The sequence below is a fragment of the Amblyraja radiata genome, chromosome 3, assembly GCF_010909765.2.
Source record: "Amblyraja radiata isolate CabotCenter1 chromosome 3, sAmbRad1.1.pri, whole genome shotgun sequence".
Taxonomy (NCBI): Eukaryota; Metazoa; Chordata; class Chondrichthyes; order Rajiformes; family Rajidae; genus Amblyraja; species Amblyraja radiata.
In genome coordinates, this window is record NC_045958.1 from 93,219,716 (window position 1) to 93,235,578 (window position 15,863).

Consider the following 15,863-nt stretch of genomic DNA (forward strand, 5'->3'; position numbering starts at 1 on the left):
CCAATAATGTTTTTTAAATTGAAAAATTAAATTGAATATATATATATATATAATACATATGTGTATGTGTGCATATATATAGTCACACATATATATATATATATAGTATACACACATACAGACACACAGATACACACACATACATTTACACATATATATATATATATACAGTATACACATACATATGCAGACACACACACATACTGTGTATATATTATATTATATTATAATATATATATATAAATGATACATGGTTTTCAAATTTTTTTACAAATAAAAAACTGAAAAGTGTGGCGTGCAAAAGTATTCAGCCCCCCCCCAAATTTTTTTACAAATAAAAAACTGAAAAGTGTGGCGTGCAAAAGTATCTGATACCCCTAAATAAAATCCAGTGCAACCAATTGCCTTCAGAAGTCACCTAATTAGTAAATAGAGTCCACTTGTGTGTAATCTAATCTCAGTATAAATACAGCTGTTCTGTGAAGGCCTCAGAGGTTTGTTAGAGAACATTAGTGAATAAACAGCATCATGAAGCCCAAAGAACACACCAGACAGGTCAGGGATAAAGTTGTGGAGAAGTTTAAAGCAAGGTTAGGTTATAAAAAAATATCCCAAGCTTTGAACATCTCACGGAGCACTGTTCAATCCATCATCCGAAAATGGAAAGAGTATGGCACAACTGCAAACCTACCAGGACATAGCCGTCCACCTAAACTGACAGGCCGGGCAAGGAGAGCATTGATCAGAGAAGCAGCCCATGGTAACTCTGGAGGAGCTGCAGAGATCCACAGCTCAGGTGGGAGAATCTGTCCACAGGACAACTATTAGTCGTGCACTCCACAAATCGGGCCTTTATGGAAGAGTGGCAAGAAGAAAGCCATTTTTGAAAAAAAGCCATAAGAAGTCCCGTTTACAGTTTGCCACAAGCCATGTGGGGGACACAGCAAACATGTGGAGGAAGGTGCTCTGGTCAGATGAGACCAAAATTGAAGTTTTTGGCCTAAATGCAAAACGCTATGTGTGGCGGAAACTAACACTGCACATCACCCTGAACACACCATCCCCACTGTGAAACATGGTGGTGGCAGCATCATGCTGTGGGGATGCTTTTCTTCAGCAGGGACAGGGAAGCTGGTCAGAGTTGATGGGAAGATGGATGGAGCCAGATACAGGGCAATCTTGGAAGAAAACCTGTTAGAATCTGCAAAAGACTTGAGACTGGGGCGGAGGTTCACCTTCCAGCAGGACAACGACCCTAAACATACAGCCAGAGCTACAATGGAATGGTTTAGATCAAAGCATATTCATGTGTTAGAATGGCCCAGTCAAAGTCCAGACCTAAATCCAATTGAGAATCTCTGGCAAGACTTGAAAATTGCTGTTCACAGACGCTCTCCATCCAATCTGACTGAGCTTGAGCTATTTTGCAAAGAAGAATGGGCAAAAATGTCAGTCTCTAGATGTGCAAAGCTGGTAGAGACATACCCCAAAAGACTTGCAGCTGTAATTGCAGCGAAAGGTGGATCTACAAAGTATTGACTCAGGGGGGCTGAATACTTTTGCACGCCACACTTTTCAGTTTTTTATTTGTAAAACAATTTGAAAACCATGTATCATTTTCCTTCCACTTCACAATTATGCGCCACTTTGTGTTGGTCTATCACATAAAATCCCAATAAAATACATTTACGTTTGTGGTTGTAACGTGACAAAATGTGGAAAAGTTCAAGGGGTATGAATACTTTTGCAAGCCACTATATCTATATATATATATATATCTATATCTATATCTATCTATATATATATACACACACATATACACATACAAGCTTTTTTAGACACAAAATTCTGGAGTAACTCAGCAGAACAGGTAGCATCTCTGGATAGAAGGATTGGGTGATGTTTCAAAACATCACCCATTTCCTTCTTTCCAGAGATGCTGCCTGACCCGCTGAGTTACTCCAGCATTTTGTGTCTATCTTTGGTTTAAACCAGCGTCTGCAGTTCCTTCCTCCACATAAACTTTTGTTGTTGTTTATTATGGGTTTTACTATATTTACATATCTATTGTGCTGCTGTAATTAAGAATTTCATCGTTCTATTTCGGGTTTTGTTCGAGGGGATTAGTTTAATTTAGCATCATGTTCAGTATAATAATAATAAATTTTATATTTAATGGGCGCCTTTCATACAAAATCTCAAGGACACCTTACATAGTAGATCGGAATAGAAACATATAATCGGAGTAAAACAAGTAATTAAAGACATCACAATGACACAAATTAAAAACAGAATTCAATCCAAAAACAGAAAATCAAAAACACTGTGTGAAGAGAGAGCAGCGGCAACCAATTCGTGCCAGCGTCCACTCTCCCTTCACGGCAGCCATCTTGGACACAGACCTACAGGACTACAGTTGGGACAAATATATGGACAGGATGGGCCGAAGGGCCAGTCCCTGTGCCGTACTCTTCTAAGCTCTTCATTGCTTTTAATGCTTGACAATAAGATGACCAATGCAATGAATTCCTCAAGTTTTAGTGGCTCTGAAGAAAGTTTTCATTCCCCCCACGGATGCTGCCCGACCCACTGCCTTCCTCCAGCACAATGTTATTATCTCGGATTATTAAGTTAGTTTTAGAGATACTCTACAGCATGGAAACAGGCTCCTCGAACAACCACCGAGTCCATGCTGACCAATAATCACCCCGTACACTAGTTCTATCCTACACACTAGGGACAATTTGCAGAAGCCAATTAATCTACAAACCTGCACCTCTTGAGGGGAAATGGGAGCACCCAGAGAAAACCCACGTGGTCACAGAGAGAACCTGGATCTCTGACACTGTGAGGCAGCAACTCTACCGCAACACCTCCGTGCCGCCCCACAAGTGAATATAAATTCCACAGCTGCCGTGCTGGGAATTGAACTCGGGAATCGAGGCAGCTATCTCCGACTCTGTTACTTGTCTAGTAACTTAACCCCTGCACCACCGGCAGGCTCATAGGACTAAAACGTTCTTCCAGGGAAGGGTTTTGCGCATTGTGCAGACTGCACATCCTGCCACCTTGAACAGAGAAGGTAGAACAGAAGATAGACACAAAATGCTGGGATAACTCAGCAACATCGGGCAACATCCCTGGAGAAAATGGTCAGGTAACGTTTCCAGTCGGGATACGACCTCCAACCAGTGTAGAACAGTACAGCACAGGAACAGGCCTTTAGCCCCACAAGGTCCGTGCCGAACATGATGCCAAGGTAGACTAATCTCCTCAGCCTGTACATGATCCATATCCCTCCATTCCCTGAATCTAAAAGCATCTTAAATACCATTATCAAATCTCTCTCCACCATCACCCCTGGCAGCACGTTCCAGGCACCCACCGCCCTCACATCTCCTTTAAACTTTGCTCCACTCATCTTCAAGTTATGCCCACTCGTCTTTGATTTTTCCGCCAGTAAAAGGTTCTGACCGTCTACCCTATCTATGCCTCCCAAAATGTTATTGACTTCTGTCAGATCTCCTCTCACTTTTCAGCATTTCAGAGAAAACAATCCAAGAGTGTGCGACCTCTCCTTGTGCTTAATACCCTCGAATCCAGGCGGCATTCGGGTGAACCTATTCTCAACCCTTTCCAAAGCCTCCACATTCTTCCATTAATGGGGTGACCCAGAACTCCACACAATACTCCAAATGTGACTTTTTAGTTTAGTTTAGAGATACAGCGTGGCAACAGGCCCTTCGGCCCACCGAGTCCGTGCTGACCTGCGATCCCCGTACTCTAGTACTATCCTTTACACTAAGGACAATTTACAGAAGCCAATTAACCCATAAACCTGCATGTCTTTTGGAATGTGTGAGGAAACCGGAGCATCCGGAGAAAACCAACGCGGTCACGGGTAGAACGTACAAACTACAGATAGCACCCGTGGTCGAGATTGAGCGGGTCTCTGGCGCAGTAGAGCAGCAGCTCTACCGCAGCACCATCGTGCTGCACCTAACCAGATTACTTTGTGCATCTGGACACGTTGAGGACTGATGGCGGGGGGTTGTCCGACACCAGAGAGTGATGTATGTCCTTGCTTGCTGCCTCGCTCATTGGGCATCGTGGAGCCGAACAAGGGACGAGGAGCAAAGAGAGACCTGGCGGGGGGGCCGAGCGACCAGCAGCGGACCGGTGAGAACGCTGAGGGAACTGACGGGGGGGGGGGGGGGGGTGCAGGAGCAAAGAGGGGGCCGCCGAAAACTAAGAGGGACACGGAAGTGTTGGTGATTGGCGGCACGGTGGCACAGCGGTAGATTTGCTGCCTCACGGCGCCAGAGACTCAGGTTCGATCCTGACTACAGATGCTGTCTGTGCGGAGTTTGCACATTCTCCCTGAGTCCTGCGTGGGCTTCCCCCGGGTGCTCCAGTTTCCTCCCACACTCCAGGTTTTGGGTTTAATTGGCTTTGGTAAAATGTAAATTGTCCTCAGTGTGTGGATAGTGCTAGTGTACAGGTTGATCGTTGGTCGGCGTGGACTCGGTGGGCCGAAGGGTCCTGTTTCCGCTCTGTACCTCTAAACTAAACTAAACAGAGTTTAGGGGCATCTGTGGCCAGGTGTGGCAGCAGGCCAGGTTTGCCACTGCGAGAAGATAAGACAGCACTAGTTGGGACTTTGTTGGTGCCAGGAACATGGTGAATCTTTGTGTCCTGCCTAGGAGAAGTCTGCTGCATGAGTTTACCCGGAAGGAATGCTAAAACTAAGCATTTCATTGTACCCAGGTACATGTGACAATAAAGTATCGTTGAATTCATCCCTTCCTGGAAAAAAGCTTTAAGGCTGGGAGGGCAGCCACATCCCATTTGGCTGGACTCCAAACTCGCCAACGCCCTCCAGCTCTCTCCCACAACCCAGGGCACTCAGCAAGTCTTTGCAATGCCTGGAATTACAGGCAGCTGTTTGGTCGGCTGGGAATCAAAGCCCATGGAGACAGGGAGGAACAGCAATGTCGGCAGCCCATTAAATATAGTCTCACCATTCAATGGGCCAGCATGGGGAAGCAGGGGAGGCTTTGAAGTGGGTTCAGCATTTCTACAGCTAAGCCCAGCTGAAGGCAACGTCCATAGTAGCAAGAAGCTTTAGTTTAGTTTTAAAGATAGAAATAAGGTGCTGGAGCATCTCCGGAGAGAAAAAAGATGCTCAACGTTTTGAGTCAGGACCCTTTTTCAGAAGGGTCCCAGCCCGAAACATCACCTATTCTGAGTCCCCTGAGATGCTGCCTGATCCGCTTGTGTTTATCTTCCATATAAACCAGCATCTGCAGTTCTTTGTTTCCATATACCTTAGTTAAATTTTAGTTTGGTTTAGATACAGCGCAGAAACAGGCCCTTCAGCCCACCGAGTCTACGCCGACCCATACATTAGTTCTATCCTACACACTAGGGATCATTTACGGAGGCCCATAAACATACAAATCCTATAATGTGGGAGGGAACCAAAGCACCCAGAGAAAACCCACACAGTCACAGGGGGAACGTACGAACTCCCTACAGACAGCATCCACAGTCAGGATCGAACCTGGGTCTCTGGCACTGTAAGGCAGCAACTCTACCACTGCTAGCCCTACATAATATTGTTTATTGAGTGCTATGTTTACAAACCTGTTGTGTTGCTGAGGGCCGTAAGAATTTTAATGTTCTGTTCCGGTACATATGATAATAAAACACTCTTGCTAGTGGGGTACTGAAAATTAATGAAGGGGGTCTGTCTCTGAATGTTGCCATCACTAAACTAACATGGCTCGTGCATGGATAGACACAAAGTGGTGGGTCAGGCAGCATCTCTGGAGAGAAAAGGGATGGCTGATGTTTTGGGTTGGAAACCTTCTTCAGACTGAAAGTAGGAGTTGGGGGTGGGGGTGGGGGGGGGTGGTGAATATCTGTAGGTGAGGGAAGACCAGGACAAATCAAGGCCAGCCACAAATGACCACAGGCAGGACAGTGCCTGGTGAGCCAATTGCTGGCTCGGGAAGGCGTGATCTCAAGGGGGCCGAACTGGGAGGTCTGGAATTGGAGGCCACGGGGTACAAGATGGAGGTGCGAGCATGCGGCAAGGAAACACACGTGGCTGTGGTCGCGAGCCCAGGTTAAAACATGGTCGTAGACCAGTAGGAAGCACAGAGGGGGAGCAGTGAGAGAGGGTGTCCGAGAGAGGAGGAGAACTTCTTCAACGAACACACACCCTGAGGAGATTCTGCAGTGAAGCAGCCAAAATGTAGAAGTTTTTAATGCCCCATGAAACTCTTCCTTTGAAGATCGGGTGAAAGGCAGAGAGGTAATGACCTCACAACCTATAAATGGAGAGGCGGCCGATGCTGCACGGGATGGCTGGTGCTCGGGTTGGGTCACTGCTGGGTCATCGCACACAGCCACTCTCCTGTGCTGCAATGCAGCGTTACAATGGGATTCAACGAGGCAGCTCCCGTCTCCCTCACCAACCCCAAGCCCAAAGAGGGAAGGAGAACCGGAGAGGAGTTGCACAGTGGCGCAGTGGTAGAGTTGCTGCCTCACAGCACCAGAGACCCGGGTTCCATCCTGACTACAGGTGCTGTCTGTATGTTTGCACGTTCTCCCTGTGACCACGTGGGTTTTCTCCGGGTGCTCTGGTTTCCTCCCATACTCCAAAGGCGTGCTTTTTGTAACTTAATTAGCTCTGGTAAAATTGTTAATTGTCCCTAGTGTGTAGGATGGTGCTGGTGAACTGGGCGATTGCTCAGTGGGCCGAAGGGCCTGATTCCACTCTGCAGCTGGCAGAGCTGCTGCCTTACAGCATCAGAGACCGGGGTACAATCCTGTCTACGGTTGCTCTCTGTATGGAGTTTGCACGTTCTCCCCATGGCTGCATGGGTTTCCTTCAGGTGCTCCGGTTTCCTCCCACATACCAGGTTTGTCGGTTAATTGACCTTCTGTAAAATTGCCCCTAGTGTGAAGGGAGTGGATGAGAAAATGGGATATCGTCGAACTAGTGTGAACGGGTGATCGACGGTCGGCGTGAACCCAATACTACAGGGCATGTTTCTGTGTTGTTTCTTTCAATTTAAGTTAGACTTTAGACTTTAAAAACATAGTGTGGAAACAAGCCCTTCTGCCTACTGTGTCCGTGTGACCAGCGATCACCCCATGCACTAGCACGATCCTGTACACTGGGAACAAGTTAAAAAATGTAACCGAAGCAAATTAACCTACAAAGCCGGATGTCTTTCTAGTGCGAAAGGAAATTGGAGCACGCAGAGAAAACCCATGTAGTCACAGGGAGAACGTACAAACTCCATACAGACAGCATCCGCAGTCAGGATCAAACCCGGATCTCTGGTTCTGTAAGGCAGCAACTCTAACACTGTGCTACTGTGCCGCCCTGTATAAAATTATATAAAATATACATTATAAAATAAGTATTTTCTAACGAGGGCTGCCATTAATTTTTTTACTATGTAGAAACAAGGAACTGCAGAAGCTGGTTTACCAAGGAAAGACGCAAAGTGCAGGAGTAATCAGCGGGTCAGTCAGCACCTCTGGAGAACATGGAAAGGTGATGTTTCACGTCGGGACACATACCTCCAGATTCAGTTTCTTCCCAACTGTTAGCAGGCAACAAGACCGTCCTCTCACCAAATAGAGAGTGGTCCTGACCTGCCATCTACCTGAGTGGAGACGTTTAAACTCCACTTTAATCAGACTTTATTGCACTTTATCTTGCACTGAACGTTATTCCCTTTACCCTGCATCTGAACACTGGGGACTTCTTCAGATTAATCTTTCGTGACTCGGACCCCTGCCAGCTGCAGTTGGAGAATAAAAGGGTGCAGGGAGCTGCGGGTACTCACAGGGTCCGCACCGCGACCCCCCTTCAAAGACGAACCCGTTGGGGATGGCACCGTAACGCCTCATGTCGGAGAGCTTCCAGTGGCCAATGATGCACGGCGGGACATCCCGCACCAGCACAAAGATGTTGTTGCAGAAGTGGAGGGTGGCAGGTCCACTTTCCAGCTTGGTGCCAGGGAGCACGGTGACGTGGAACCTGTGAACTGTAAACACACAACAGCCTTACGGTAGACACACACAGGGAACTGCAGATTCTGGTTTACAAAAATAGACACAAAGTGTTCAGTTTACTGTACTTCCGAGATGCAGCGTGGAAACAGGCCCTTTGTCCCACCATGTCTGCAATCACCCTTCCCTACCGCTGTCTCCCTCTCCCCGGAATCTCAGTCTGAAAAAGGGTCTCGACCTGAAACGTCACCCATTGCTTCTCTCCAGAGATGCTGTCAGCATCTGCAGTTCCTTCCTACACATCATCTTTACACTGGTTCTGTTATCGCAGTTTTGCATCCTGCACACAGGGGCGATTTACAGAAGTCAATGAACCTCCCTTCCAATTATGCCATTGACACTTCACACTGCTTCAGCAAAGCCACCAGCATAGTCGAGGACCGGTCTCACTACGTCACTCCCTCTTATCCCCTCTCCCTTCAGGAAAGAGGTACAGACGTGTGAAAACACACACCTCCAGATTCAGTTGCTTCCCGGCTGTCATCAGGCAACTGAACCGTCCTCTCACCAACTGGAGAGTGGATCTGACCTCCTATCGATCTCATTGGACATCCTTCAACCATCTTTAATCAGACTTTATTGCATTTTATCTTGCACTGAACATTATTCCCTTTATCCTGCATCAGTACACTGTAGGTATGTTGCAAAGCCTACCTGAAGCGTCGCTGAAAATCTGTCCCAGCCCGTGTGCGCGATTTTGGCGCCATTTAGAGGGGAGCGGGTTTAAAACGCGATTTTCCCTAGGTTGTTCAAATCGAGGTTTTTCAGCCTAGTTAATTATTAACGAAAAATCGCTGGAAGATTCCGTAGCTGGAGCTATTTTTAGTTTTAAGGGTTTTCTTTACTTGTTATAGTAGGTTAAAAATTAACCTCTAAACCCCCGACCGCCGACAACGGGTCGGATCTCATACAGGGGAAAACGGAAGGTAGGCTGTTTATTTTTACGTTAAAAAGGGCTTCTTAAGATCCCTTTATACAAAGTTTAATGTTGCGAGTAGCTAATTTGGGCCCCATTATATCCCGCAGTATTTTTCTGGGCATTTGAGGTCACAAATCTAGCGCAATGTGAACGTTCTAAACCAGCGCATTCACAGGATCCCACTAGAAAGCTGATTTAAATGGACTTTAATTTACAGCAATTGAACACTAAATTCCTTCCATTTGGCCTATAAATTAATGTAAATGAGATTTAAAAATCATGTTTTATTGTGAATTATTTGTGAATATTATTTGGACACTTAGGCTATTTAAAAATGTTAATCATTTATTAAGAAATGGATAGATGTTTAGATCTAGTAATTGAAGTCTGAAATTAGCTACAATTGGGTAACTAACTAATTATATGCTTTAATTTCAGGTCATCCAAATAAGATTATTTTATATTTGTTTCAGAATGCTTCAATCTATGATAACTGAAAATTTCATTCAGTTCTCTTAATTTTTAAGAAAGTTATGGGCTTTTGACTGTCCACGATCACAGCTTTTTTGTTATGTCCATAGAAAATCAATAGGGAACAAGATGCTAATTTCCGAGTATGAAAATGGCCATAACCTTTTAAATACTTGAGATATGAAAGTGAATTAGGTGTCAAATTAAACTTCTTTTTATGCTTTATCTGATGGGATAAATTGCAGACTTGATTTTTAAAATCTCAAAATTTTGTAACATTGCTATACACGGTGTATGGCTTGATTGCAGGGGCGGAAATCCCGGGAGGGGGGCAGGGGGAACACGTCCCCCCCCCCCTGTTTTGAGAGGTGGGGGATGATCCCCCCCCCCATTTTTTGTAATCCGGATTTAAAAACCCGGTGAAATCACCGCTTTCCGCGAGACAGTGGGGGTGGGACTGCTGATCGAGAGCGCCGATTGGACGAGAGAGACGTCGGTCAGCAGGCAATGGGGGCGGGGCATGATGATTCAGCGCGATCATTGGAGGAGGGAGGTGTCGGTCAGAGGCGGAAGTAGGGGGGTGGGACTGAGGATAGAGCGCAGTGATTGGAGGAGGGAGATGTGCCAAAACACTCTCGGTACAGACCTGCGCTTCATCCGCAGCCAGGATCGATCCCGACTCTCCGGCGCTTTCCCGTCCCCACCCGTGCCCCCCCACCCTCCTTACGGGTGGCCGGATAGGTCAGGAGTCAGACGGGAGCTGTGCCCCAAGCCCACAGCCAGCGCAGAGAAGCAGCCCAAAACCCAGCTCAACTCTGCCTGTCCCGCCAGGTTAACCTACAGCCCTGCCTGGGCTTGCGGGAAATATGGCCCAGGTTTACAGCCAGCGCGGAGAAGCAGCGCTGGGGTCCCATCAGCCCAGGCAGGGCTGTAGGTTAACCCGGCGAGACAGGCAGAGTTGAGCTGCATTTAGCGCTGGATTGAGCCTCCGAAGCCTCGCGTGCGCGTGTGTGTGTGTGTGTGTGCGCGCACGCGCAGCCGGCAAGAAATTGTGTCCCCCGGTCCCCTCCATATTTTGATAGCGATTTCCGTGCCTGCTTGATTGTAAACACGTATACTCTTTACGCTAACTGAATAACACCCTAACAAAAAAAAGCTTTTCATTGTACCTGTCATTAATAAACTAAACAAAGTGTTTAGTTGAGTTTAGAGATAAAACATGGAAACAGGCCCTTCAGCCCACCAAGTCTGTGCCTCACAGTACTCAGCTGTACACTAGTTCTGTTATCCCACCCATCACCATGCCGCCCCCGAGTGCTGGAGTAACTCAGTGGGTCCGGCAGCATCTCTGGAGAACATGGATAGGTGATGTTTTTCAGGTCGGGACCCTTCTTCAGACTGATTCATTGGGTCACTAAACACTGTTCAGGGACCATATGCATTTTGCAAAAGCACCTTTAACTCTCTTTTGCCACAAAGGACAATGTTTACTGTTGATTAAGAACAACGGACTATCGTGTCTACACTCAGTAAGGATAGGTAACACCTGTCCTACAATAATTCTCAAGGATGAAAGCTCTAACTTTATCGACAAGTTTGCAGATGACACCGCGATGGTGGGCTAGATCACGGACAATGACGAGATGGAGTACAGGAAGGAGATAGAGAACTAAGCGACATGCTGTCAGGGCAACAATCTTCTTCAATGCCAATAAGATGAAGGAGCTAGTTATCGCCATCAGGAAGCATGGTGGACTACATTCCCCAAACAGCAACAACGGTGCGAAAGTGGAAATGGTTGAGTGCTTCAAGTTCCTTGGCATAAATATTACCAACGATCTATCATGGACCAACCACACTGAAGTGACTCCCAAGAAAGCCTCTACTTCCTCAGGAAATTCAGCCTGTTTCCAGGGACTCTTACAAATTTCCACAGATGCACCGTAGAGAGCATACTGTCAGGTTGCATCACAGCTTGGTTTGAGAACAGCTCTGCCCAAGACCACAAGAAGTTGCAGAGAGTTTTGGATGCAGCCCAGTTCATCACACAGACCCCACTATTGACACCATCTACACTTCACACTGCCTCATGAAAGCAGCCAAGATAGTCAAAGGCCTGTCCCACCTCGGCCATTGTTTCTCTTTGCTCCTATTCGGCAGAAGGTACAGAACCTTGAAAGCGCGCACCACCAGACACAGGAACGACTTCTTCCCCAAAGTTAACAGACTTCTGATCTAAGATTTATGGTCCTAAGATTCAGTCCAATTGACCTCTATCCCATTGCAGAATTTAACTTTGTCTCTGGAACTGATGCGCTACAATGCTGAGAACTATATTCTGCACTCTGTATCTTCCCCTTGCTCTACTGGGTGATTGATGGTCTGAGTGGACTCGGTGGGCCAAAGGGCCTGTTTCTGTACTGTATATTTCAGTCAATTTAATAATCAATCAAAATCGACAATTAAGAGAGCGATAACTAGATCTAGTTTAGAGATTCAGCATGAAAACAGACACTTCGGTCACCGAGTCCATACTGACCGTCGGATCACTCTCGTTCTAGGTCATCCCATAGAGTAATAGGGTCAGAAACAGCCCTTAGGCCCAACTTGCCCACGCCGACCAACAGGCCCCATCTATACAAGTCCCAACTGCCTGCATTTGGCCCATATTCCTCTAAACCTATCCTATCCTATCTATGTACCCATCCAAATGTTTGTTAAACGTTGTGATAGTCCCTGCGCATAAAGGTTTCGTAGCCACTCCCTACATACTCATTCACGCAAAGGACAACAACTTCTCCCTCCGTGCCAGCAAGATGAAGGAGCTACTTATCGACGTTAGGAAGCCTGGTGGCGCACCATGCAGGGAGGGCAGCACAGTGGCTCAGCTGGTACAGTCATAGTCATAGAGTCATACAGTGTGAAAACAGGCCCTTCGGCCCAACTTACCCACACCGACCAACATGCCCCAACTACACTAGCCCCACCTGTCTGCATTTGGCCCATATCCCTATAAGCCTATCCTATCCATGTACCTGCCTAAATGTCTCTCATACATTATATTAGCACCTGCCTCAACTACCTCCTCTGGCAGCTCGTTCCACACCCACCACCCTATATCCCTCTAAACCTAGAGTTGCTGCCTCACAGCACCAGAGACCTATGTTCTATCCTGACCACGGGTGCTGTCTGTGTGGAGTTTGTGCGTTCCCCATGGGTTTCTTCCGGGTGCTCCAGTTTAAGGTCATAAGGAATAGGAGGAGGATTAGGCCATTCGGCCCATCGAGTCTACTCCACCATTCAATTATGGGTGATCTATATCTCCCTCTCAACCCCATTTGCCTGCCTTCTCCCTATAACCTCTGACACCTGTACTAATCAAGAATCTATCGATCTCTGCCTTAAAAATATCCACTGACTTGGCTTCCACAGCCTTCTGTAGCAAAGAATTCCACAGATTCACCACCTTCTGACTAAATAAATTTCTCCTCATCTCCTTCCTAAAAGAACGTCCTTTAATTCTGAGGTTGTGACCTCTTGTGACCTCTTGTCCTAGACTCTCTCATTTGTGGAAACATCCTCTGTACATCCACTCTATCCAGGCCTTTCACTATTCTGTACGTTTCAATGAGGTCCCCCATCATTCTTCTAAACTCCTCGCACGTCCCAAAGACGTGTGGATTTGTTCGTTGATTCTGTAAATTGATTGGGGCACCGTTAGTTTAGTTTCATGCTGTTTCTTTCAGTCATTACAATCAATCAACAATGTAAATTGCCCCCTAGTGTGTAGGGAGTGGATGAGAAAGTGGAGTAACATAGAACCAGAGTGAACAGGTAGTCTGATGGCTGGCATGGACTTTGTGGGTCAAAGGCTCACTTTCAATGAATCGATCCATTTATTGCTCCCTTCATTGTTCATCGATTGATTGAATTGACGGATACAGCATGGAACTAAACTAAAGGTGCCCCAATCAGCATTAAACTGATAGCTATTAATGACTATGATATAGTTGGGATCACGGAGACATGGCTCCAGGGTGACCAAGGCTGGGAGCTGAACATCCAGGGATATTCAATATTCAGGAGGGATAGAGAGAAAGGAAAAGGAGGTGGGGTAGCGTTGCTGATTAGAGAGGAGATTAACGCAATGGAAAGGAAGGACAAAATCAAATCTTTCCTAATGTTTCACCAATCTGTGATAAATGTCTGTGTCAAGAAGCTACCATAGCGCACTCTTTTGTTTTTTGTACAAAAATCCAAAAATTCTGGCATGGAATATTTGATATTTTTTCAAAATTAATTAAAATAAAACTGGTACCAAAACCAGAATGGATCATTTTTGGGATATCGGAAGGTATCCCTGAATTAAACGTGTATCAGAAGAATTTACTCAATTACGGGCTAATAATGGGAAAAAAGCTCATACTTAAATTCTGGAAAAATGCGCCCACACCAACAATAAAAATGTGGACATCAAATATGTTTGAAACATTACATCTGGAAGAGATGAAATTCCTCTTAGCAGGTAAAGCAAACCAATTCCAAAAGACGTGGTCTACGTTTATGGACCTATTACAAGCATGAGGTGCAATAGTAATTTTAAAAATAAATAAATAAATAAATGGTATCAGGACCTGGCATTGGGAGGTAAAACAACAAAAACAGACTTGGTTGGTAGTCTTTCTGCGGAGTTTAATGTTATAATAGAGCGGTTGTCCTTAATTTCTTTTTCTTTCTTTTCTAGGGTCTACTTTCTTACTTTACTTCCTTCTCTAACTTCTTTTCTAAGGGGCTTTCTTTTCCCAACACTCTCTTGCACTTCACAACTCTTGCGCACCTTCTTTACTTTCCTTACTTCTATCTTTTTCTTAAAGCTTTAAAAAAAAAAAATGAAGCGGTACAAAAAATGTATTAAGATATATGTGTTGTGTGTTATTGTAATTTACCGTACTTCTAATAAAAAAAAAATAAAAAAATAAAAAAAAAGGAAAGGAAGGACATTAGTTTGCAGGAAGTGGAATCGGTATGGGTAGAGCTGCGAAACACTAAGGGGCAGAAAACGCTGGTGGGTGTTGTGTACAGGCCACCTAACAGTAGTAGTGAAGTTGGAGATGGTATCAAACAGGAAATTAGAAATGCGTGCGACAAAGGCAAAACCGTTATAATGGGTGACTTCAATCTACATATAGATTGGGTGAATCAAATTGGCAGGGGTGCTGAGGAAGAGGATTTTTTGGAATGTATGCGGGATAGTTATCTAAATCAACATGTAGAGGAACCAACGAGAGAGCAGGCTATTTTAGACTGGGTATTGAGTAATGAGGAAGGGTTAGTTAGCAGTCTTGTTGTACGTGCCCCCTTGGGCAAGAGTGACCATAATATGGTTGAGTTCTTCATTAGGATGGAGAGTGACATTGTTAATTCAGAAACAATGGTTCTGAACTTAAAGAAAGGTAACTTTGAGGGTATGAGACGTGAATTGGCCAAGATTGACTGGCAATTAATTCTAAAAGGGTTGACGGTGGATATGCAATGGAAGACATTTAAAGACTGCATGGATGAACTACAAAAATTGTTCATCCCAGTTTGGCAAAAGAATAAATCAGGGAAGGTAGTGCATCCGTGGATAACAAGGGAAATCAGGGATAGTATCAAAGCGAAGGATGATGCGTACAAATTAGCCAGAAAAAGCAGCATACCGGAGGACTGGGAGAAATTCAGAGACCAGCAGAGGAGGGCAAAGGGCTTAATTAGGAAAGGAAAAATAGATTATGAAAGAAAACTGGCAGGGAACATAAAAACTGACTGCAAAAGTTTTTATAGATATGTGAAAAGAAAGAGATTAGTTAAAACAAATGTAGGTCCCTTGCAGTCAGAAACAGGTGAGTTGATCATGGGGAACAAGGATATGGCGGACCAATTGAATAACTACTTTGGTTCCGTCTTCACTAAGGAAGACATAAATAATCTGCCGGAAATAGCAGGGGATCGCGGGTCAAAGGAGTTGGAGGAATTGAGTGAAATCCAGGTTAGCCGGGAAGTGGTGTTGGGTAAATTAAATGGATTAAAGGCCGATAAATCCCCAGGGCCAGATAGGCTGCATCCCAGAGTACTTAAGGAAGTAGCTCCAGAAATAGTGGATGCATTAGTAATAATCTTTCAAAACTCTTTAGATTCTGGAGTAGTTCCTGAGGATTGGCGGGTAGCAAACGTAACCCCACTTTTTAAGAAGGGAGGGAGAGAGAAAACGGGGAATTACAGACCAGTTAGTCTAACATCGGTAGTGGGGAAACTGCTAGAGTCAGTTATTAAAGATGGGATAGCAGCACATTTGGAAAGTGGTGAAATCATTGGACAAAGTCAGCATGGATTTACAAAA

At 45.4% G+C, this 15,863-nt stretch overlaps 1 protein-coding gene across 4 annotated transcripts in view; it reads right to left on the reverse strand.

The window, feature by feature from the left end:
• The window catches only part of dok7 (docking protein 7), a 66,464-nt gene that overhangs the window by 36,251 nt on the left and 14,350 nt on the right, over positions 1–15,863 (reverse strand). For all 4 annotated transcript variants that reach the window (XM_033018336.1, XM_033018334.1, XM_033018333.1 and 1 more), the window contains one exon: positions 7,869–8,069. In XM_033018336.1, coding sequence (XP_032874227.1) covers positions 7,869–8,069 — 201 coding nt within the window. The remainder of the gene's footprint in view (positions 1–7,868; positions 8,070–15,863) is intronic.